The 22,421-nt window shown below is 39.8% G+C and overlaps 1 protein-coding gene, 2 non-coding genes and 1 pseudogene across 5 annotated transcripts; all 4 read left to right on the forward strand.

The window, feature by feature from the left end:
- The first annotated feature begins 11,165 nt into the window (after positions 1-11,165).
- LOC118729568 lies at positions 11,166-12,117 on the forward strand (annotated as a pseudogene).
- A 4,686-nt stretch (positions 12,118-16,803) lies between these two features.
- RPL21 (ribosomal protein L21) lies at positions 16,804-22,328 on the forward strand. 3 transcript variants are annotated; one of them, XM_045588466.1, is made up of 6 exons: positions 16,804-16,916; positions 19,109-19,193; positions 19,948-20,009; positions 20,501-20,613; positions 21,364-21,514; positions 22,131-22,328. In XM_045588466.1, exons 2-6 carry the CDS (start codon positions 19,127-19,129, stop codon positions 22,218-22,220), a joined length of 483 nt encoding a protein of 160 aa, XP_045444422.1. In that variant the 5' UTR covers positions 16,804-16,916; positions 19,109-19,126; the 3' UTR covers positions 22,221-22,328. The 3 variants fall into 3 exon arrangements, with proteins under 3 accessions (XP_045444422.1, XP_036312028.1, XP_036312029.1); XM_036456135.2 differs by having other exon boundaries at positions 16,811-16,873; positions 19,115-19,193; XM_036456136.2 differs by having other exon boundaries at positions 16,842-16,916; positions 19,115-19,193.
- Positions 20,320-20,390, forward strand: LOC118731035. Its single transcript, XR_004991737.1, has one exon. It is a non-coding gene; the product is annotated as a small nucleolar RNA SNORD102 (small nucleolar RNA).
- Positions 20,658-20,786, forward strand: LOC118731079. The gene has a single exon (XR_004991778.1). It is a non-coding gene; the product is annotated as a small nucleolar RNA SNORA27 (small nucleolar RNA).
- Positions 22,329-22,421: the final 93 nt, after the last annotated feature.

Consider the following 22,421-nt stretch of genomic DNA (forward strand, 5'->3'; position numbering starts at 1 on the left):
AGAGAATCAAAGATCAGCTGCCACTTGCACATCCATGGGGATGTGCTCACAACGAAGTCACATGCCCTTGACCAGGATTGAACCTGAGACTTTTCAGTCCACAGGCTGACACTCTATCCATTGAGCCAAACCGGTTTCGGTGCTTTGGTGCTCTTAACAGCAGTGTTGAGAGCCCACACTCCTTCTGGACTCACAGCAGCAGCACGTGGTTGTGGGCCCAGCTTTTTTAGCTTCTCCGTCCTTCCTGACAGTCTTTATGTGGCTTCTACTGTAAATCCTTGGTTATAAGACTTCTGTTCAGTAGTTTTCAATTAGTCAGGTTGATTGTTCTATATTTTAGTTGTGATTCCAGTTTGGTCCTGGGAGAAGGTGAGTGTAACTTATATCTACTCTTGTCGCCATCCTGGATCCACTCTAGCTCTTCTTGAGTCAATTTCAGTAGTCTGTATCTTCTTAGCAATTTGTCCATTTAATGTAAAATCTAATTTGTTAGCATTCCTTTATAATCCTTGTAACTTCTGTAGTCAGTAGTGATACCCCCTCTTTCATTACTAATTTTAATAATTGAGTTTTCATTTTTATTTCTTGGTCAGTGTAACTAAATTTGCTAATTATGTTGATCTTTTCAAAAAACCAACATTTGGTTTCATTTATTTCCTCTGTTGTTTTTCTGCTTTCTATTCCATTTGTTTCCTCTCTTTTCTTTATTCTTTCCTTCATTCTGCTTACTTTGGGTTTTGTTTGCATTTCTTTTTCTACATTTTAACGATGTAAAGTTAAATTACTTGAGGTTTTTTCCTAATATGAGATTTACAGAGGGTAGGGATGGGCAAATGGGCAAAGAGGGCAAAATGTACAAACTTCCAATTATAAAAGAAGTCATGGGAATTTAATGTACAGCATGGTGACTATAGTTAATTATATTTGAAATTTGCTAAGGAGTATATCTTAAAAAGTTTTCATCACAAGAAAAACAATTTTAGTATGTATGGTGATAGTTTTATTTTATTTTTATGTGACTTATTGTGGTGATCATTCTGCAATATAGTAAATATTAAATCATTATGTTGTACACTTGAACCTATAACATTATGTCAATTATACCTCAATAAGAGAGAAATTACAGCTATAAATTTCCCTGTAAGCTTTGATTTCACTGCATCCCATAAATATTAATATATTTCATCTTTAATCATTTCAAAGTATTTTCTAATTTCTATTAAGATTTCTTATATGATCCATTGATAATTTATGTGTAATTTAATTTCCATGTTTGTGATTTCCAAAATGTTTTCATCATGTTCTGGGAACATACTTTGTACAAATTCAATTATTTTAAATTTTCTGAGACTTGTTGTATGACGTGGTAATATACTATATCCTGGAGACTGTTCCATGTGCAAATGAGAAGATATCTATTCTGTTATTGTTGTTTGAATGTTCCATAGATTTCAATTAGGTCTAGTTGGTTGATAGTATTGTTCCAGTGTTCTATATTCTTTTTTCTTTTTTTTCTTTTTTTTGTTAATCTTCACCCAACAATATTTTCCCATTGATTTTTAAAAAGAGTAGAAAGGAGGGAAGAGTTGGGGGGGGTGGGGGGAGAAAGGAAAAAACATCAGTGTGAGAGAGAGATATTGATTAGATGCCTTCTGCATGCACTCTGACCAGGGCCAGAGATGAACCTGCAACCCTGGTACATGCCCTTCACTGGGAATTGAACCCGTGACCCTTCGGTGCGAGGGCCAATGCTCTAACTGCTGAGCAACACAGGCCAGGGCAAGTGTTTTATATTCTTGCTAACTTTCTGTCAGAGGTATTGACATCCTCAATTGTTAATTCTGAATTTGTGATTTCTCCCTTCAGTTACTTTCTGTTTAATCTGAACATTAACCTCAGGTTGATCTTTTACAAAAATAAGTCAGATAAGTCACTCCTCTTCAAAATCCTCTAATGCCTTCCCACCTCATTCAGATATAAACCAAAGTATATGCAATGCCTAAAAATCCAACAAACTGTTTTCTATTACCTCTTGCTGCATTCCACACCATCCTCCAACTTCTCCTCTTCTTTGAACCAGTCCGTTCCCAATACCCCATCTACAACAGTCCTTAAATATGCCAGGTACTCTGTACACAAGACCCTTATACTTGCTGTTCTCTTTGCCTGAAATGCTTCCCTTTCAGATGTCTGCATGACTTGCTTCCCTACTTTCTTCAGACTTTTGCTCAAATATCCTTCTTAGTGAGGCATTCTTTAATCTATTTTAAATTGTAATGTCTCTTCATTCTCCCTTTCATGCTTAATTTTTTTCTCCATGGCACTGGTGTTCATCTTTCATAAAGTATAAATTGTAACATAATAATGCAAGTGTGTATTATTTATAATCTTTCTTTTCCCACTGGAATGTAAACTTCAAGAGCATTAGGATTTTTATTTTATTCCTATTTCCAGCACTAGATCAATGCTTGTCACATAGTAGGTACTCAATAAATGTATGTTCCATGAAGGAATGGATGCTCTGAGCACTGCTTGAAGGACACTAGTCAGCTGGGCAGCAGACTAAGTTGTATTCATCATCAATCAATATATTTGAGTGGATCCTAAATACAGATTCATTCTGTTAACATAGACTCTACAACTGTGAACAATCATTTTCTTAAAATTCCACTAATGCTATTAAAATTACCAATATTAATACTGATCCAGTTGGGATTAATACTGATCTCTGTTTCCAATTATTTTTTGAGCATTTACTATCTGCTAAGCATCCTATATAATAAAAGTGTAATGTGCAAATTGACCCTAATGGCAGAATTACCAGAACGACTGCTTGACCAGTCACTATGAGGCACACTGACCACCTCTTGCTTTCTTCCCCTGGCCAGCAGGCTCCTATCATCCAATGGTGAACAGGGAACCAGGGGTGGGTGGCAGGGGACACGGAGTGTGCCAGGCCAAGGCCCCCAACCCGCCAGTCGCCCCCCACACAGAGGGCAACCCGCGGCAGGGACAGAGCTGGAGAGCGGGCAGGAACAGTCAACTTCTTGGTCCCTTCCCCCAGCCAGCAGGCTCTGATAGCCCAATGGAGGGTGGGGAAACAGGGGTGGATGGCAGTTGGGAGGGGGTGGGCGGGTCGGCTATGGACAGCTGGAGAAGATGGCTCTGATCACAGGCTAGGCTTAGGGACCATACCCTTGCACGAATTTCGTGTGCTGGGCCTCTAGTTGAATATAAAGTAGTACACCTATACTGACATTATGAAGCTTACATTATAATTGTCTGAAATTTACTGTGCAAACTTAATCAAACCATTATTCCTAGAAATTCTCTATCCAGTTTATTATTCAGTTTCAAGTTATTTTATCATAGATCTTCTAAAATAAAATAGAATTCTAGCAAATGATTGAAGTTGAACCTTACCAATTTAATGCACATAAATCGTCTTTCAAATACTGCAGAAACCAAGTTTTAAGCATCACAAATATTTGAAGAATAGTTTAAAGAAAATACTTGGCATTGGAAATGCATTTATAAAAATTAAAAGCTTAGTGTAAATTATCAGATTAATCTAAGTCAACATTAAAACTTTTCATTAAAAAAAACCCAAGTAATGTCTGACAAAGGTGCTTCACATGACATTCATGCTTCAGCTACAAATCCCAGTGCTGAAACTTTTTAAAATTTTGTATCAATTATTTTGTAGGAATATTTTGATGTCATTGTGGTTCATTATAATGGTAAAAGTTGTCAGTTTTCAAAAAAACTATTTCAGTAATCCCTAGCATATATGAAACTGTAGCCAGAGTAATTTTTATCATGGCTAAAAAGTTTTAATCTTGTGTCAGCAAGTACTATAGTTAAGGTATTTCAACCACAGATTCTTCTTACTTTGTGGATGCCGCATCCATCTGCAGCTAGGATGGATCTGGAGAAGGGGCTGGTGCACAAATAAATACACAAGACAGGAAATACAAATTCAGAAGGCATGGGGGAGCCAGGCAGAGGAGAGGCTCTATGAAACCCAGGATCCATCAGCTTTTATTTATTTAAGTACACATTTGCTCTTTAGGCACGCAAACAGGCATATCAATGGTGAAGTCCGATAAACAATAAAATGATTATCTGGTTAGGGAATTGCCTTCAGCCATTTGGCCAATAGCAGGGCAATCTTATGCTGATTTTCAACCCAGCTGAATATCATAGTTCATTAGCCTTCCAGCTGACTTTTCCCATAATTATGCTAACTATTGTTGGTCTTTTCCTCCAGTATTACTTCATCAGAGTACAATCAAGTACCTGAATGAGAGCTGAGAAACCCTCTTTCATTTGACAGCCAGAAAGACTGTTTTGAGAAAACTTTTGTGGGTTTCTGTTTAAAGTGTCTCCAAGATAAAATTTAACAAGCATAACCAATGCTAGTTTCCTATCAGATTTTCCCACAAAATTTGACCTATTTGACTAATAAGCAGTTTCACTAGAAATCTAAGGACATGGCAGAATAACAGTAAAGCAAAATCAGCCTAATGACAGGATAAATAAAAATTGAAGTCCTTTAGTTCTAAACAACTTAGAAGAGTTGTACTAAGACTTGTCCAGAATTCATGAAGCAAAATGAAAATAACCCCATGTGTCTATGTTCCTGAATAACTTTGCAGAAGCAAGATCACTATGGGAACATGCATATTTTGACCCAGGACTCACCGAAATTGCATTAGTCAAAGTCTGTGTCAAATACAGGTTATTTCAGGAACTTGCAGTGACATTCCTGGCTCTCCTTCTGAGAGTCAAAGCACATCCAGCAGAAGTAGGGAACTAGGACAGTGTTCTTAAACTTTCTAGTCTCAGAACATCTTTACCTCTTAAAAATTATTGGGGACCAACCAGAACTTTTATGTGGTTTTATCTATAATATTTAGCATATTAGAAGTTACAATAAAGAATTTGTAGGTATGTTCATGAATTTATATAAAAATAATAAAAGCCCCACTACTTGTTAACATAAGTAACAGCTTTTTATGACAAAAAATTATATTCCTCCCTCCAAATGGTGAGAAGGGTGGCATTGTTTTACATTTTTACAATATCCTTAGTCACAGGTAGCTGGACCCTCATATCTGCTTCTGCATCAAGTCTAGTGCATATGGTATTTGGTTGAAGTATATGAAGAAAATCCAGACTCATACAGATGTGTTATCAAAGGAAGAAGTATTTTAATACCTTTTTTTTTTTTTTTTTTTTAGATAATTGTGGTTATTCTTAGTTGATACTATCTCAACACTCAATAAGTGGCAGATTTTTTAAAAGAATAGTTGGAATGTGAAATGTGAAATGCAATCAGTGAAGTTTTTATACTGTTATAGTAAAATATTTATTGGTCTATCTTACATTTCAAATGATCTCTTCCTATTTTATATTTTGTAACATTATATGCTAGTCATTTGAAAATGTAATTCATCCACTTATGAAGATAATCCAAATGTTAACACATTTAATTATACAATATAAAACAAACCACATTGGTTCATATCACCAATGATCTCATCAGAAAAGTATCTAATTGTAGGAAATTGTCATGCTCACAGTGAAAACAAGTTTTCCAAAATTCTCAACTCTGAATAAACGTAGTTTGTCTTTTTTTTTCCAGTAAAAATCGTGTTAAGTGGGAATACAACCAACATCCTGGTTATATAGCACAACTCCCATTTTGTCACTCACAATTTATTAAAATGATACATACTCAAGCCCAAGTTTGGCTCAGTGGATAGAGTATTGGCCCTTGGACTGAAGGATCCCGAGTTCGATTCTGGTCAAGAGCATATAACCTCAAGTGCAGACTTGATTCTCAACCCTTGTAATGGAGCAAGTGCTGAAGCAACCAATCAATGTGTCTCTCACATTCATGTTTCTCTGTCTCTCCTTCTCTCTTTCACTTTCTCTAAAAATCAATGGAAAATATCCTCAGGTGAGGATTAACAAAAAAAAGGGGGAAAGGATGGAGGTTCAATAAAATTAATGATTTTTTACTGCCCTTATCTAACATATTAAGCAAACTGGCTTTTTTTGTCTTAACTGTGCGAGCATGGTGGTGAAAAGTACAGTAATAACCAGTACAAGTTGTTGCCATTGCCTTGATTCATAAGGCACTAGGTTGTTTATCCCATTATTGCTTTTGCACTACCAGAGAAATGTCAATGCAGAAAAAAAGGCAAATAATATCTTAGCATTATCTATGAAAATATTTTTTAAAATATTTTTATTGATTTCAGAGAGAAAGGGAGAGGGAGAAATAGAAACATCAATAATGAGAATCATTGATTGGCAGCCTCCTGCACACTCCCTACTGGGTACTGAGCCCACAACCCAGGCATGTGCCCTTGGCTGGAATTAAATCCAGGACCCTTCAGTATGCAGGCTGACGCACTATTCACTAAGCCAAGGCTAGGGCTTTTGACTGCATACATCCCTTGCAAAAGTCTCAGACACCCAAGGATCCATAGAGTTTAAGAACACCAGATTCTGAGAGAAGTAAAGGAGGGCAAGGGAGATTACATATTTTGTACCCTCCAGTACAGTATAGTACAGTTAGCTTTGATTTAGGAACCCCTCTTTGAAACTACTTACCCCTATGATAAGCTATGTCCCCTATTCCATATCCTAGCCTGTTTCTGTATCTGTGCAGGCCATTGCCCCTATCGATGAAATTAGTTTTCCTACTACCAGTTACCTAAGGTGACAAGAATATGGTATGTAGAGGTCCTTTTCTCCCCAGTGAGTGTCCATCAGGCACTAATGCTCTTGTTTAGTCAGCCTGGAATTGGCCTCAGAAACTACTTAAGCCAGGTCAGGTAGCCATAATCAATCAATCAATCAATCGATCATTCAGAGCTAAGAGACGGAAATTTCTTAGCCCTCATCTAAACCATGAAGCAAGTGTGTAAGATAAGAGGGTTAATCTTTTTCTTCTTTAAAAAAAATATATGTATATTTTATTGATTTTTTACAGAGAGGAAGGGAGAGGGATAGAAAACTAGAAACTGGTTTGGTGGTGAACTGCTTTAGTTTTTTCTTATCTGTGAAGCCCTTTATCTGCCCTTCAATTCTGAATGATAGCTTTGCTGGGTAGAGTAATCTTGGTTATAGGTTCTTGCTATTCATCATTTTGAATATTTCTTGCCACTGTCATCTGGCCTGCATAGTTTCTGTTGAGAAATCACCAAACAGTCTTATGGATGCTTCCTTGTAGGTAACTGTTTTTCTCTTGCTGCTTTTAATATTGTCTTTTGCTCTTGGCATTTTAATTATGATGAGTCTTGATGTGCTCCTTTTTGGATTCCTCTTGTTTGGGGTTCTGTGCGCTTTCCTGGATTTGAAAGATTATTTCTTTCACCAGGTGGGGGAAGTTTTCTGTCATTATTTCTTCAAATAGATTTTTCAGTATCTTGCTATCCTTCTTCTGGCATCCCCATAATTTGGATGTTGGTATGTGTGAAGTTGTCCCAGAGGCTCCTTACACTATCTTCATAGTTTTGGATTCTTTTTTTGTTTTTGCTTTTCTGGTTGAGTGTTTTTTTGCTTCTTTGTATTTCAAATCTTTGACTTGATTTTTGTGATCCTCTAGTCTGCTGTTGGATCTCTGTATATATATTTTTTATTTCAGTCAGTGTATACTTAATTTCTAGTTGGTTCTTTTTCATATCCTTGAGGGTCTCACTAAATGTATCACCCTTTTCTAGAAAATTCTTAAAAAACCTTAAAACCAATATTTTGATTTCTATATCTAGATGTTTGCTTTCCTCCATTTCTTTCATTTGTGACCTGTTTCTTTGTCTCCATATTTTGGCTGCTTCCCTGAGTTGATAGAGTGGCTTTGTGTGCTAGGTGTCCTTTAGGGCCCAGTGGCTCAGCCTCTCCGGTTACCTGAGGTGGACACTCTTGGTGCACCCCTTTGTGGTTTGTGTGTACAGTCTTATTGTAGTTAAGCCTTGATTATTGTTGTTATCACTGGGAGGAATTGGCCTGCAGGCCAACTGGCTTTGAGAATCAGCTGTGTCTATGATGGGAGAACTTCTGTGCTAGAGACACCCTTATGAGACAAGATTTGCAAAAGCCTCTGTGCTCAGCTTGGATTGGGCGGAGTCTCAGGGCAGAGCAGACACCATTGATTTCTCATCAGCCCTGGCCTAATAGTTGTGTATAAGTGTCCCGTGGTAATCACTGCAAACACCTCTAAGAGAAAGCCGCCCTTGAGTCCCGCCCACGGCCAGACAGTCATTTCTCCCCAAATGAGTCTGGGTCCCCAGAGTCTTGCCCGGAATTAGAGTTCAGTGCAGTTGAGAGCTTTTGTCTCCTCCCTGCTTGAGAAAGCCAGCCGTGTACTCTGTGGCCCACCCCCTCCACGTGTGCATGTCTCAGTACCTCTGCTTTCCACAGATCCTCTGAGTCTCAGTGTGCTTTTCTCTTTCCTGACAATCCAGTTTCATCCTGTATGAGTCTGGGTCCCCAGAGTCTCACCCAGAATGAATTCAGAGCAGTTGGGAGCTTTTGTCTCCCTCCCGTTTAAGAAAGCCAGCCGCATAGTTGCCCACCCTCTCCACATGCGTACATCTCAGTACCTCTGCCTCCTGCAGCTTCTCTGGGTATCAGTATGCTTTTCTCTTTCCTTCTAGTTGTAGAATTTCCACTCAGCCAGTCTTCCTGTGGTTCTGGATGATGTTAGTTTTGTCTTTTATTTATTTATTTTTAATATATTTTATTAATTTTTTACAGAGAGGAAGGGAGATAGTTAGAAACATCAATGAGAAACATCGATCAGCTGCCTCTTGCACACCCCATACTGGGGATGTACCACAACCAAGGTACATGCCCTTGACCGGAATCGAACCTGGGACCTTTCAGTCTGCAGGCTGACACTCTATCCACTTAGCCAAACCGATTTCGGCGCATTTTGTCTTATAGTTGTTGTTTTGAAATTGTTGAGGCAGCAGTTTAGGTGTTTACCTAGGCCACCATATTGGTTTCTCCCACATTTTGCAATTTTTAATGAAGTTAGATAATGAGTGCAAACAAAAACAGCCAGGTATTACTCCATCAAAAAAAGACTTAGGAAAAAGAAAGGATTTTAATCCTGTACATATAGCCATGGTGAGTGGTGTGCAAAAAGAATGTGAAATAAAGAGGAGGAAGCTCTTTCACAGAGGGGAACAGAAAGAGGGTGGAGGCTGTTACAACCATAGAGTTCTGTTATAACTATAGAGTTTTTCTAGAGCTTTCACAATTGATATAGGGTGTGAGAGTTCCTCTTACAGACCCTCCCAATTCTTGTCATGCACCTGCCTATGATCAAGCAATGCTCATCTGCGGCATTTAGCCAAAATATGAAAACATATTCTCAAAAATATTTATGGCCACTTTATTCACAGTAGCAAAAATTGTGAACAACCCAAATTTTCAAGAAGAGAATGTATACATAAATTATGGTATATTCATGTAGTGTAATACTACTTAGCAATAAAAAAGGAATTGAACTATTGACCCATGCAACAAAATGACTGAATCTGAAAAACATGAAGCTGAACAAAGAGTCAGAGAAAAATAGTGTGAATTGTATGGGTACTGATTATATGAAATTTAAGAATAGGTAAAACTAATCTATGGTTATAGAAATCAGGATATTGAATGGTTCTGGTAGTAAGGGGATTATCTGGGAAAAACCATCAGGAATTTTCCATGGAGATGGCAATGTTCTATATCTCGACTGGAGATAGTTGTTACAAAACTATATAGTTATACAGATGACTTTTGACATATATAGATATCCTATATAATGAAGAGCTAATATGCTAATGGTTGTCACGCCATCACGACTGATCAGCAGGAGGCTGCGTGCTTGGTGCTCGGTGAGCAGAGACTATCTTTTTGGACAAAGCTGCAGTGGCTGCCTGTGGCTCAGGCAAGCTTGGATGGTGGCTACCACTGCCCAGGGCCCAAGGCTCAGGCAATGAAGGCTAGGCCAAGGCTCAGGCAAACCGCGATACTGCAAGGGCTGAGGCTCAGGCAGCCGTGTGGCTGGCAGTGGCAGCAGTAGAGGTGTGATGGGGGCGTCGGGTCACCTGCTGCAGAGGAAGATCAGGGGCAGCAACAGTGAGGGGGAGACGGGGGCGGTCCCTTCCCCATGATTGGCCACAGGGAGCAGGCAGGCCTAAGCTATCAGTAGGACATCCCCTGAGGGCTCCCATACTGTGAGAGTGGGCAGGCTGGGCTGAGGGACCACCCACCCTGCCCCCTGAGTGAAGGAATTTTCGTGCACCAGGCCACCACTAATATATATATATATATGTATGTGTGTGTGTGTGTGTGTGTGTGTATGTATATGTATATATATATATATCTCTCTTGACATATGTATATGTCACTTAATTGTACAACTTAGTATTATGCATTTTAATGTAAAAATCTTAAAAAAATCTACCTCAATCTTTCTCTCTGTATGTGTACATACACACACTCACACACCATACTGAGATTCAATTATTTACATTAAGAAAAAAACAATGTATGAAGTTTAAAATGGTAGGCCACAGCAAAAACACATTTGTATGCATGCATATAATCATAACCAATGGATACAAAACTCTGGGAAGTGAGGGCATGTATGGGAGTGGGGTGGGGGTGGGGGGCAATGGTAAGATATATATATATTGATACATATAATACCTTAATAAAAAATGAAAGATGCGGAAACCAGTTTGGCTCAGTGAATAGAGTATCAGCCTGCGGACTGAAAGGTCCCAGGTTCGATTCTGGTCAAGGGCATGTACCTTGCTTGTGGGCACATCCCCAGTAGGGGGTGTGCAAGAGGCAGCTGATCGATGTTTCTAGCTTTCTATCCCTCTCCCTTCCTCTCTGTAAAAACTCAATGAAATATATATTTTTTTAAATGAAGGGGAAAAAAACATTTAATTTGGAATTCATTTTAGTGTACTATTATTTTTATTTTCTTAATTATGATTTTAGGATAATAGTAATATAATTTTGGTACTCAGCCTGAATCAAGTGATATCATATAGATAGCATATATGCTAACAACAACAACAACAACAGAGAAACTGCTTACAATTGAGTTTTATGTATGACAAAGACTTTCAAAAAGTTGATTAAAATACATTGCCAATGCCTTCTGGGACGAGCTGAGCTGTGAGTTCCTGCTGGCTGGGGCTGGAGGGGCTGGAGCAGGGGCCGAGCCCAAACCGCATCTCCATGCACAGGGGCTGCTGCCTGGAGATCCCATCCACATCCAGTGCAGTAACACAGAGTCATACCCTGCTGTGTCTCCATCTGGTCACTAGAGTCTGATGACCCAAACTTGGCTGCTGTCTTGGAAAGGCTGGTGGAGATAAAGAAAAGGAATACTCTGCTACTTCAGCATCTGAACAGGATCATCTCTGACCTGTGTAAACTCTATTACCTCCCTCAACATCTAGATGTAGAGATACTGATCGGCTCTTGCCAGCAGAGTGGTGCACACAGGAAGACATGTCTTCTGAAGATGAATGGGGAGATGATGCCTGAGGACATAGAAGTCCTAGATCACCATGAAATAAAAGAGGAACAGCAAGAAATCTGAAAAGAAAATTTAGCTATACTAGAGAAAATTTTAAAAGAACAAGAGGGAAGATTACTTAAATGTGGAAGTGTCTGACTTAGTACAAGCCACTGACTGGTTGATGAAGGAAATCAGGGATATATACTGATCACAGAGTTTCAAAGATAGAAATTATGCAGTCAAATTCATGAATGTCAAACTCCTCAAAGTTGACCTGAAGGGCACTCTGCACAATGATCTCTAGACCCTCAAAGAAACAGAAGGCACAAACCTCATCCTATTTAAGTTTTCCTTTCAAAGTAATTTTCCATTTGACCCACCGTTTGTCAGGGATGTATCTCCAGTCCCCTCTGGAGGGTATATTCTGAGTAGAGGTGTCATCTGCACAGAACCTCTTACCAAACAAGGCTGGAGCAGTGTCTACTCAATAAGAGTCCATAATCATGCAGATCAGTGCGTGACTGGTGAAGGGAAAAGGATGAGGGCAGTTTGGAGCCAACAAATCTCAATAGACTTGAGTTGGCCGCAAAAAAAAAAAAAAAAAAAAAAAAAAAAAAAAAAAAAATCTCAATAGACTGACAAGAGCACAGCAGTCCTACAAGTCCATGGTACAGATCCACGGAAGGAAGGAAGGAAGGAAGGAAGGAAGGAAGGAAGGAAGGAAGGAAGGAAGGAAGGAAGGAAGGAAGGAAGCAGGAAAGAAGGAAGGAAGGAGGAAGGAAGGTAAGGAAGGAAGGAAGGAGAAGGAAGCGAAGAAAAGAAAGAAAGAAAGAAAGGAAGAAAGGAAAGAAAGAAAGAAAGAAAGAAAGAAAGAAGAAAGAAAGAAAGAAAGAAAGAAAGAAGACAAGAAAGAAGAAAGAAAGAAAAGAGAGAGAGAGAGAGAAGAGAGAGAGAGAGAGAGAGAGAGAGAGAGAAAGAAAGAAGGAAAAGAAAAGAAAAGAAGGAGAAGAAGAAGAAGAAGAAGAAGAAGAAGAAGAAGAAGAAGGAGAAGAAGAAGAAGAAGGAGAAGAAGAAGGAGGAGGAGGAGGAGGAGGAGGAGGAGAGGAGGAGGAGGAGGAGGAGGAGGAGGAGAGAAAAGAAGAAGAAGAAGAGAAAGAAGAAGAAGAAAGAAGAAAGAAGAAGAAGAAAAGAAGAAGAAGAAGAAGAAGAAGAAGAAGAAGAAGAAGAAGAAGAAGAAAAGGTTGTTACACTCACCAAAGAAAGATAGCTAACCCCAGAGTGTTGTCTCCTTCCTCAGGCACCACCAGACCAATAACCTTTGAATGCTGTATTTGGATCTTACACGGCCTCTGTGGTTCCCTCCCTCATTTTTCCTGGATGTGATAGTTCTGCCTATTACAGGACAATGATGGCTATTCTAAATGCTAAGGAAAAAACCAACACTGAACTGTTTCAAGTATTCAAGACTGACTTACAGACCAACCAATCATCTGGCTGCAACCCTTGCTAGCAAGCATTATAAAAAAATTTTTTTTGAGCTTCCTTATATTGCTAGAAAGTTAGCTGTGCTCCAGACTAGAGCCTTCTTACCTATGCTAAGGACTTTTCATTTATTTTCTTTTATTTCATGTACAATGCTTTTTTTTGGGTTACAGTGTATGATGGATGTGTATGAAAAAAAATGCATCTTTGAGAAAAGAATTACCGCTCTATGATTAAAACATCTTATTAAATTTTTAGTTGTTTTCTATATATAAAACGTATATATTTAGGAAGCAAAAAGATGAGAAAGTATGAGCCATTTAAAAGGCTAAAGGAACAGTGCTGGAAGCCAATTTCAGCATGTCAGCAGGGCTGATTTCCCCAATCTTGAAAAGGATGCATAAAATGACTGCTTGCTGCCAGACAGCTAACGGCATCTACATGTTATTGCCTCCTACTGGCCAAACACCTGAATAGCCATAGGCAATTCACCAATCTGACAATAGATTTTGTGTACTAAACCCTGGCCTTTGAAGTGTATATCTACCTTGTGATAGGACAATTTGTGTTAATAAAAAGCAAGGGTTCCTAAGACAAGGAGAACTTCGTTCCTTTTAGCTAAGTCTTCTCTGACTCCTCATAATGCCTTCCAAAATTATGTTCCTAAGTCTTCTCTGACTCCCCATAATACTTTCCAAAACTGTTTCGTCTCTGAACTCTTGATTAATTTACACACAGCCCTTCTCCAGAATCCTGAACCCTTCTACAATAGATGCTCAATCAAGTAAACCTGAAAAGATAAGCAATTACTGGTTTGTGCAGGATCTTGTAAACCAAGATAAGTTTAGATTTTCTTGTAAGAGCAATAGAAGCCTTTGGAGGGTTTTTAAGCAAGGGCACGATATAATCAGGTTTATATTTTTAAAAGATCACTTTACTATGTAGAAAATGGATAGAGCTCTGGCCAGGTGGCTCAGCTGGTTGGGTGTCCTCCTATAGATTTCTTGTCAAAACACATATCTAGGTTGAGGGTTCTATCCCAGGTTGGGGCTCATACAGGAGGCAACAAATCAATGTTTCTCTCTATATATATCCTATGTAATAAAAGCCTAATATGCAAATTGTCCCCTTGGGCAGTCGGTCAACCACTTGTTATGATGTGTGCTGACCACTAGGGGGCAATGTGGAACATGGTGGGTGTCAATGACATTGGTAGGAAGAGAAGGGAAAACCAGTAAAATAGCCTGTGGAGTGTTCTGAAGGAGTAGTGTCAAGGAGGAAGGTGTGGCCAACAGAGAGATTAAGACAAAAACAGGGAAACTCTTTCAGTTTTGGCAATATGAAGCAGTTGATAACCTTGACAAGAGCAGTTTGGTGGCACTTGGAACTGTAGCCAGAATAAAATAAAAACAGAATGGGGGGTAAGGAAGAGTTAACAGTGTTCTTGTATTAGGTAAAACAATTGTACATTGCTGAAATCTTACAATTTTTTATGTAGAAATACAGTAATTTCATATGATTCTTTTAAAAATATATATTTTTTTATTGACTTTTTACAGAGGAAGGGAGAGAGATAGAGAGATAGAAACGTTGATGAGAGAGAAACATCGACCAGCTGCCTCTTGCACACCCCCTACCAGGGATGTGCCCGCAACCTATGTATATGCCCCTGACTGGAATCGAACCTGGGACCTTTCAGTCTGCAGACCAACGCTCTACCACTGAGCCAAACCGGTTTTGGCCATATGATTCTTTTTTATAAAGCTTGATGGCAGAAAATATGATGCCATAGGTGGAATGGAAAATGAGCTCAATTAGGGCCAGAAAGGAGAGACTGGTGGGTTTAGAAGGAAAAACCAGAGAGAGCATGTTTATACACTAATAAAAATGAGACCATCATCAGCTAAAGGAAAGGTAAAGAGATAAAAGATTTGATAATCAAAGAAAAATGTGAAATAGACTTTACAGAGAATAGTCTTTACGGAGTCTTTCCCCTTAATCTGTTAACACACTAACTCTGGAACTGCAGTGGGAAATGCCAACACTAATGAATATGCATTTGAGAATGGTTGATCATGAACTAATAGCAGGGACTAAAAACTCACATGCCTATGGGGAAAGGCAGATAAACAAGTGAAGCAGGCTAAGTGGATACACAGAGACTAAAAGTAAAGGGGTGGGAAAAGATATTTCAAGCAAATGGAAAAGAAAAGCTGGACTAGCAATATCCGTAGGAAAAAAAACAACAGACTTTAAAACAAGGGCTGTACAAGAGACAAAGAAGGGCATTTCACAATAAGTGGACACAGCCAATGCATTTCTAAGAGAGGAATTCAAAGGAATACAGTCATATTTTCTAAAAACAAGAACAATTCCAAATAACCTTAAACCTAAAAAATCTAGAAAAAGACCAAACAAAGCCTAAAGTGAGTAGAAGGAAATAATAAACACTAGAATGGAAATAAACTAAGTACAGACTAAAAACACACAGAAAAGATCAGTGAAGCTGAGCTAGTTCTTTGAAAAGGTAAACAAAACAGTTAAAACTTCAACCAAACTCATCAAGAGATAGAGAAAGGACCATCCTCCCTCCTTCCCCCCCCCCCCAAAAAAAATCAGAAATGAAAGAGAAGTGACAACTGGCACCACAGAAACACAAAGGGTTGTAAGAAAATACTACGGATAATTATATTAAAAAAAAAAAAAAAACTGAACGGGAAGAAATGGACAAATTCCTATAAACTTACAATCTTCTAAGACTGAATCAGGAAGAAACAGAAAATCTAAACAGACTAATAACTGCTAAGGATATTGAATCAGTAATAATAATAATAATAAAAACTCCCAACAAACAAAATTCCTAGACCAGGCTGGGACCGGTTTGGCTCAATGGATAGAGCGTCGGCTTGGGGACTGAATGGTCCCGAATGGTCCCGGGTTGGATTCCGGTCAAGGGCATGTACCTTGGTTGCGGGCATATCCCCAGTAGGGGGTGTGCAAGAGGCAGCTGGTCGATGTTTCTCTCTCATCGATGTTTCTAACTCTCTATCTCTCTCCCTTCCTCTCTGTATAAAAATCAATAAAATATATTTTTTTAAAAAATTCCTAGACCAGATGGTTTCACAGGTAAATTTCACCTAAATTTGCCTGGTCCTATTTCTGGGCATTTAATATACCATCATATGACTATCCCATAATGTGTTTGCTTCTACTCACAGTGCTGATATGTTACCGCTATCTACATATCAAAGTTTCTATAAAATATATACGTTGGACGGAATGCTGGGATTTAGTACTTGAATATTTTCAGTTCCACTAGATTTTGCCAAACTGCTTTCCAAAGTGGTTGTATCATTTATGCACATACACGCAGTATGTTCTGACGCATCTGGCGAAAATGACTTTTGAGAGACAAACTGGATATTATTCTTGCCTTAACTATTTGTTTTTTGTGCCCATGTCGTCATTTCTACAAACAGCAGCTACGGAAGAAGCCGCCAAGAACAGCTCAGGCCGCAGGAATGGCTCCCTGGCGTCCGCTTCCGGCGTGGCTTCTGACGTAGGGCGCGCTCGGGCGGCGGCGAGTGTGTGACGCCCTTGAAGGCCCCTTCCGGGCTGTCTGGCAAGATCCAAGTGTCAGCTTACGTGGGTCGATCGCTTCTTTTTCACAAGAAAGAGAAATATCCTGACAGGCTCTTTATTTCTCACAGATGACCCCCTAGTCCCAGAAGAGACGCTCTCGGCTGGCGTTTCTTTCCGGCAGCGCCGCGGGCGCTCTCGGGTCCTTGTAAGACGTGCGCCGCAGCCCCGCCTCCTTCCTTTCCGGCCGGAACCGCCATCTTCCAGGTTGGCCCTGCGCGTGGCTCCCGACGGCCGTGGTTATACAGACGTGAGTCCTAACCTGGAGGCCTTGGAGGCTGTGTATTGGGGCCCTAGAGAGACTGTGCAGACTGTCAGGTCCCTCTGGCCTGGGTGGCGGAGCTATGGCTCCCGCCCGGTAGCGGCGTGCGGCCGGCGGCGCCGGGCTGGGTCCTGGCTGAGACCCGTGTGCGGGGCCGCGGCCTCGCAGGGGCCAGGCTCCGGGAGGAGGAGGCCGCGTCCCCTGCGTGAGGCGGCGCGGGGCAGTTGGAAAGAAACTCAGAACCTGTGTCCCCACGGCTTCGCTCCACCGTCCCGGGCCTTCGCGGACAAGCTTTGTGGGGTCGGGCCGCGTGGTGTGATGCCTTTTAAGCTTTTCGATGTGTTTCCCCCTAATCTGTTGTAATGCTGCGGGTTTGGGACTGCGGGACCGTAGGAACGGGTTTAAAACTCCGGCGAGGCCTGGTTGTGTGTGGGAGCCTCGTGGCTGGAGGACGGAATAGGTTCGAACTGTGTCGTCCTGGACAGTGAACTCCAGACCATTCGTCTTTGGTGCATGAAATGATTTCCCGTTTTTAATTTTGGCTCCAGGTCGCAGTTGGACGAAAGGAAAACATTTTGTTTCAGGCTTTATTTTATCAATGCTGGGCCATCTTATGTTGAATGAATGGACTTCCGAATAACTCTGATTTAGAAATTTTAGGGGAAAAGTTATCGAGTACGCTTGATCTTAATTTCTTTTTGTCTAGCTACCTGTGCCGAGCAAACTGCAGGTTGCATCCCATAGTGGGTTCCAGTTTGGGTCGTGATGTACAACGAATTTTTTCATATGGGAAGATGGGTCTGGTGCAAGCAGCATGGGCTTGAATCAAATATCACTCCCATTACTGATCCTGCCAATTTGAGCATCTTTCCTTGTTCATGAATTTAACACAAGTTTATGTGAACTTAATATTTAATAGATTCTTAGTTGCTTTTCAAAGTTAAAGGGTGCATTTGTTGTAGCCACTGGTTTGTTTGGCTTTGGTGGTTAGGTTACATATTTTGGGATCTTCTTGCCGCACAAAAGGATACTCTGGTGGAGTCATTTATCTTTAGGATTAAGGAGAGTTAAGAGACCAGTTTATGTTAGAACTCTTGTCAACAAGTGAAACCAGACTTGAGTATATTTTGCCTGTAGTCATTGTCAGTAAATGGTAATTCTGTCCTTAGATGACCTGAAGCAATTGAAACCTTTGGGGACACAAAGTGAAAGGTTCCATTCTAAATGGTTATAGATGAATTCTACTAGTAAGCACTTTGCATGTGAGAATTGCTGAGTGCTTTGTAGCCATTACCTCAATTCATTGTCAAGTATTAACCCCTTGTTAAAGGCAAGAACCGGGGAGTAAATGTAGGTCTCCCAGAAAGTAGGTGGCAGAACCTTAGTCAAAATTAGGCCAGTGGTTATTAAGTCTATTTTTCCTTCATCCTATCCTTCATACATTACCTAGAAAGCAATTGTGTGAACAGCCAGAAATATGAAGAGTTGGAGATTTTTGTCAGTTAATAGATTTTTGTGCAAGAGATACAGTCACACAAAAATTAGGTTTGCTGTAAAAGGGGTTTATTCCACAAAGTAAAAATGCAAGGCTGAGTTGTTATGCTTTCCAACAATAAACTGTCTTCTAGTTAGTAATTCCAAAGCCCTTGGCATTCTAGGCTGGGTTCTGGTGTGTTTATATTCATTTAACAGATTTGGTTTCTAAAATCCAGTTCTGCTACTTAACTGAGTTTTGTTACAGAACTTATGCAGGTTTGGCAAAGATCTTACTCGCTAAAATGATGTTTTTTAAACTTTTGTAAGAAATACTTGTTCATGAGTCAGCTTTCTAGATCATTTTCCAATTCTGGCATTGCTACTGAGATGTAACCATTTAAAATAACGGGTTTTGCCAAAACCGGTTTGGCTCAGTGGTAGAGCGTCAGTCTGGGGACTGAAAGGTCCCAGGTTCGATTCCGGTCAGGACATGTACTTTGGTTGCCGGCACGTCCTCGGTGGGGTTGTGCAGGAGGTAGCTGGTCGATGTTTCTCTCTCATCGATGTTTCTAGCTCGCTCTCTCCCCCCCCCCCCCTTCCTCTCTGTAAAAAGTCAATAAAATATATATATATTTTAAATAATTTCTTGTTTTTAAAGGGGCTAGTAATTTTGCCATTGTATTTAACTATTTTATATTTTCTAGTTTCAGTAATTCGCCAAAATGACTAACACAAAGGGAAAGAGGAGAGGCACCCGCTATATGTTCTCTAGGCCTTTTAGAAAACATGGTAAGTAGATTTGTCCTCTTTGAAACCAACCATGGTATACATTTGTGCTATGCTAACACACTGAGATGCAGATAATATAATGTATTCTAGTAGAAATTAACCACCTACCTAACTTAATTTTGTAATAAAAAGCATGAATTTTTTATAGTACTTACATTATCAACTAGCAAGATTTAAAAATGTACATATGCCCTAGTGCAATGGTTGCCAACCTTTTGGACCTCACAGATGACCACCGGTTAGCGACGTCTACCCTAGCGGGTTTTGCTCAGTGGATAGAGCCTTGGCCTGTGGACTGAAGGGTCCCCATTCAATTCCAGTCAGGGGCACGTGCCTGGGTTGCAAGCTTGTTCCCCAGTAGGAGGCATGTAGGAGGCAGCTGATTGGTGATTCTCCATTATCATTGATGTTTCTTTCTCCCTCTCTGAAATCAATAAAAATATATTTTAAAATAAAATGAAAATGTACGTAACTGCCCGGCTGGAGTGACTCTGGATGCAGCACCCTCCCATGCGACTGGTAACTGGTTCAGTACCTCTCAGAGCGCACATGCAGGTGCAGTCTCAAACCAGGAGTGGAGTGGAGGAGGCAGTCAGTGCAAGTCTCTCTCCCATCACTGTTTCTGCCTCTTCCTCTCTAAAGTCCACAAAAATAGTCTCTTAAAAATGTACACTATCAAAGGTGGGAGTGTGTTGAAAACTAGTGAGGTTATATTTTTTGACTTGACTTTTAATCTTGATATTACTGTTTTTAGGAGTTGTTCCTTTGGCCACATACATGCGAATCTACAAGAAAGGTGATATTGTGGACATCAAGGTAAAACTGGGGAAATAACATTAAAAGTTAGTCTAACAGTATGAAAACTAGTGTATAGTGCAGCTGTTGGCTCTTTTTATCCTCGCAAGTGAGGAAAAATCCATTGCCTTTGAACAGCTAATTTAATTTTACTTTTAAAACCAGTTTTTGAAGTGCTATTCTTGAGTCTAAGAATTTTCTCTTGTTAACAGCAGGTATAAAAATATAGGGGACATGAGGCGATACTGGATACCTTAGTGAGATTACTAATAAAAGTAGCGAAAGCTATGTTCTTTTGTAAGCCATATTTGAGTGTATTCTGGTACTCTGGAGCTTAATGATGATTGTCTTTTTGATTGCTCAAAGCAATGTGAAAAATGCATTTCACCGGCTCTGAAAGCTCTTGAGTTGCCATTTAAAAGAGAAAAAAATCTTTTAGTTACTTTAATAAAAGTCAGGGTTTAAAAAGAGGAGGCACTTGCTGAGGTGATATTTATCTTCTTTCTTAACAGGGAATGGGCACTGTTCAAAAAGGAATGCCCCACAAATGTTACCATGGCAAAACCGGAAGAGTCTACAATGTCACCCAGCATGCAGTGGGCATTATTGTGAACAAGCAAGTTAAGTAAGTGATGTATCGATAATAGTTCTTTGATTCGTATTCCCTCATACTGCCTTTGCACTTTGCCAATTGGGCTTAATGTCTTTATTGGTCATTCAAGTGGGGCAAAGGAAATATCCTTTTAAAACTCAAGCCGACGGGTGGGTTTGTTTTGTATCCTGTCAGAGGAAACAAAATAGACTTATAGTATTTGGTATTAGGCAGTTCTAGCTTAAACTGAGCAAAGTTTCATGAAAAGTGGAAGCAACTCAGAACTAGTACGTAACTCACAATGAAGAGGGTAATTAGAAAGAATCTTTGATTGGAGGCAGCCAATCAATAAAAAGAAAACTCCTAATTCATTGGGTGATGTCTTCACTATTTGAATTTAATGGGATTTTGCTAAATGGTTTACAACAAAGAATGTACTCCATTGGTTAGGAAGTGGCATCTATTGCATTATAGTTAAGCTTAAGGAAAATTGATTACTTAGATAAGTACCCTATTTTAAGGATCAGAAACTTGCCTTTGAAGCCTGCTACTTAAAAAACTAGTTCTAGTTTAAAATTTAAAAAAGTTTAATAAGGTACAAATGTTATTAGCAATCTGGTTTAGGTTAAATTATTTAATATTTGGGGGGGGGGGGGTCTGTTAACTTATCCTATCTGTGCATAAAGGGTTCATGGTTTATTTAATAAATGAAACCACCAAAAGTTTTTTTGAATTTGGTTATATTTTTTATGAAGCATTTATAAGGATTTCTGTTTTTTCCAGGGGCAAGATTCTTGCTAAGAGAATTAATGTACGTATTGAGCATATTAAGCACTCTAAGAGCCGAGATAGCTTCCTGAAACGTGTGAAGGAAAATGATCAGAAAAAGAAGGAAGCCAAAGAGAAAGGTACCTGGGTTCAATTGAAGCGTCAGGTGAGTGCTCAACAAAGGGTTTTTTGGTTGATCATGACAACTGAAAATTGCTCAGTAATAATTTTATATGAAAATTAGTAAAGTTAAAGCATTGAGTATATACACTGAGTGGCCAGAATATTATGATCTCGGAACGCATAATCTGGAACACATAATAATCTGGCCACTCAGAGTCTGTGTGTGTGTGTGTGTGTGTGTGTGTGTATGGGGGGGGGGCGGCCTGGTGCATGAATTTGTATAGGTGGGGTCCGGTGTGTGTGTAAGGGGGGGGGGCGGCCTGGTGCATGAATTTGTATAGGTGGGGTCCGGTGTGTATGTGTGTGTAAGGGGGGGGGGCGGCCTGGTGCATGAATTTGTGTATAGGTGGGGTCCAGCAAGCCTGGCCAGGGGGATTAGAACATGGGCAGTTGGCCAGCCTGCCTGCTGGTTGAACTTCTGGTCGAGGGAATAATTTGCATATTAGCCTTTTATTATATATGATATATGATATACACTCAGTGGCCGGATTAAATTATAATCGGCCACTCAGTGTATGTTACCTCATTGGTTCTGAGAGCACTTTGAAATGAGTTACAGTTCTTAACATAATTATTCTGTTGTCTTGTTTTTTAAATAGCCTGCTCCACCCAGAGAAGCACACTTTGTGAGAACCAATGGAAAGGAGCCTGAGCTGCTGGAACCCATTCCCTATGAATTCATGGCATAAGTGGGAAAAAATAAAGACTTCTGTGCTGATGATAATGTTTATTTTAATTGAGTGGAAGTGTGGCGTCCCTTCCCCCCAAAAGAATAATTAAAGAAAACTTCACCCTAACTGGTTTGAATCACTGGATAGACCTTTGTCAGCCTACGAACCTAAGGGTTCCAGTTTCGATTCCAGTCAAGAGCACATGCCCAGGTTGTGGGC

The sequence above is a fragment of the Pipistrellus kuhlii genome, unplaced genomic scaffold, assembly GCF_014108245.1.
Source record: "Pipistrellus kuhlii isolate mPipKuh1 unplaced genomic scaffold, mPipKuh1.p scaffold_m20_p_3, whole genome shotgun sequence".
Lineage (NCBI taxonomy): Eukaryota > Metazoa > Chordata > Mammalia > Chiroptera > Vespertilionidae > Pipistrellus > Pipistrellus kuhlii.

Excerpts from the sequence above, each read along its gene's own strand:
- RPL21 (XM_045588466.1), top strand. The coding sequence starts at position 19,127 with ATGACTAACACAAAGGGAAAGAGGAGAGGCACCCGCTATATGTTCTCT. Across the intron at positions 19,194-19,947 it reads TAGGCCTTTTAGAAAACATG|GAGTTGTTCCTTTGGCCACA; the intron begins GTAAGTAGATTT and ends TACTGTTTTTAG. Across the intron at positions 20,614-21,363 it reads ATTGTGAACAAGCAAGTTAA|GGGCAAGATTCTTGCTAAGA; the intron begins GTAAGTGATGTA and ends TGTTTTTTCCAG.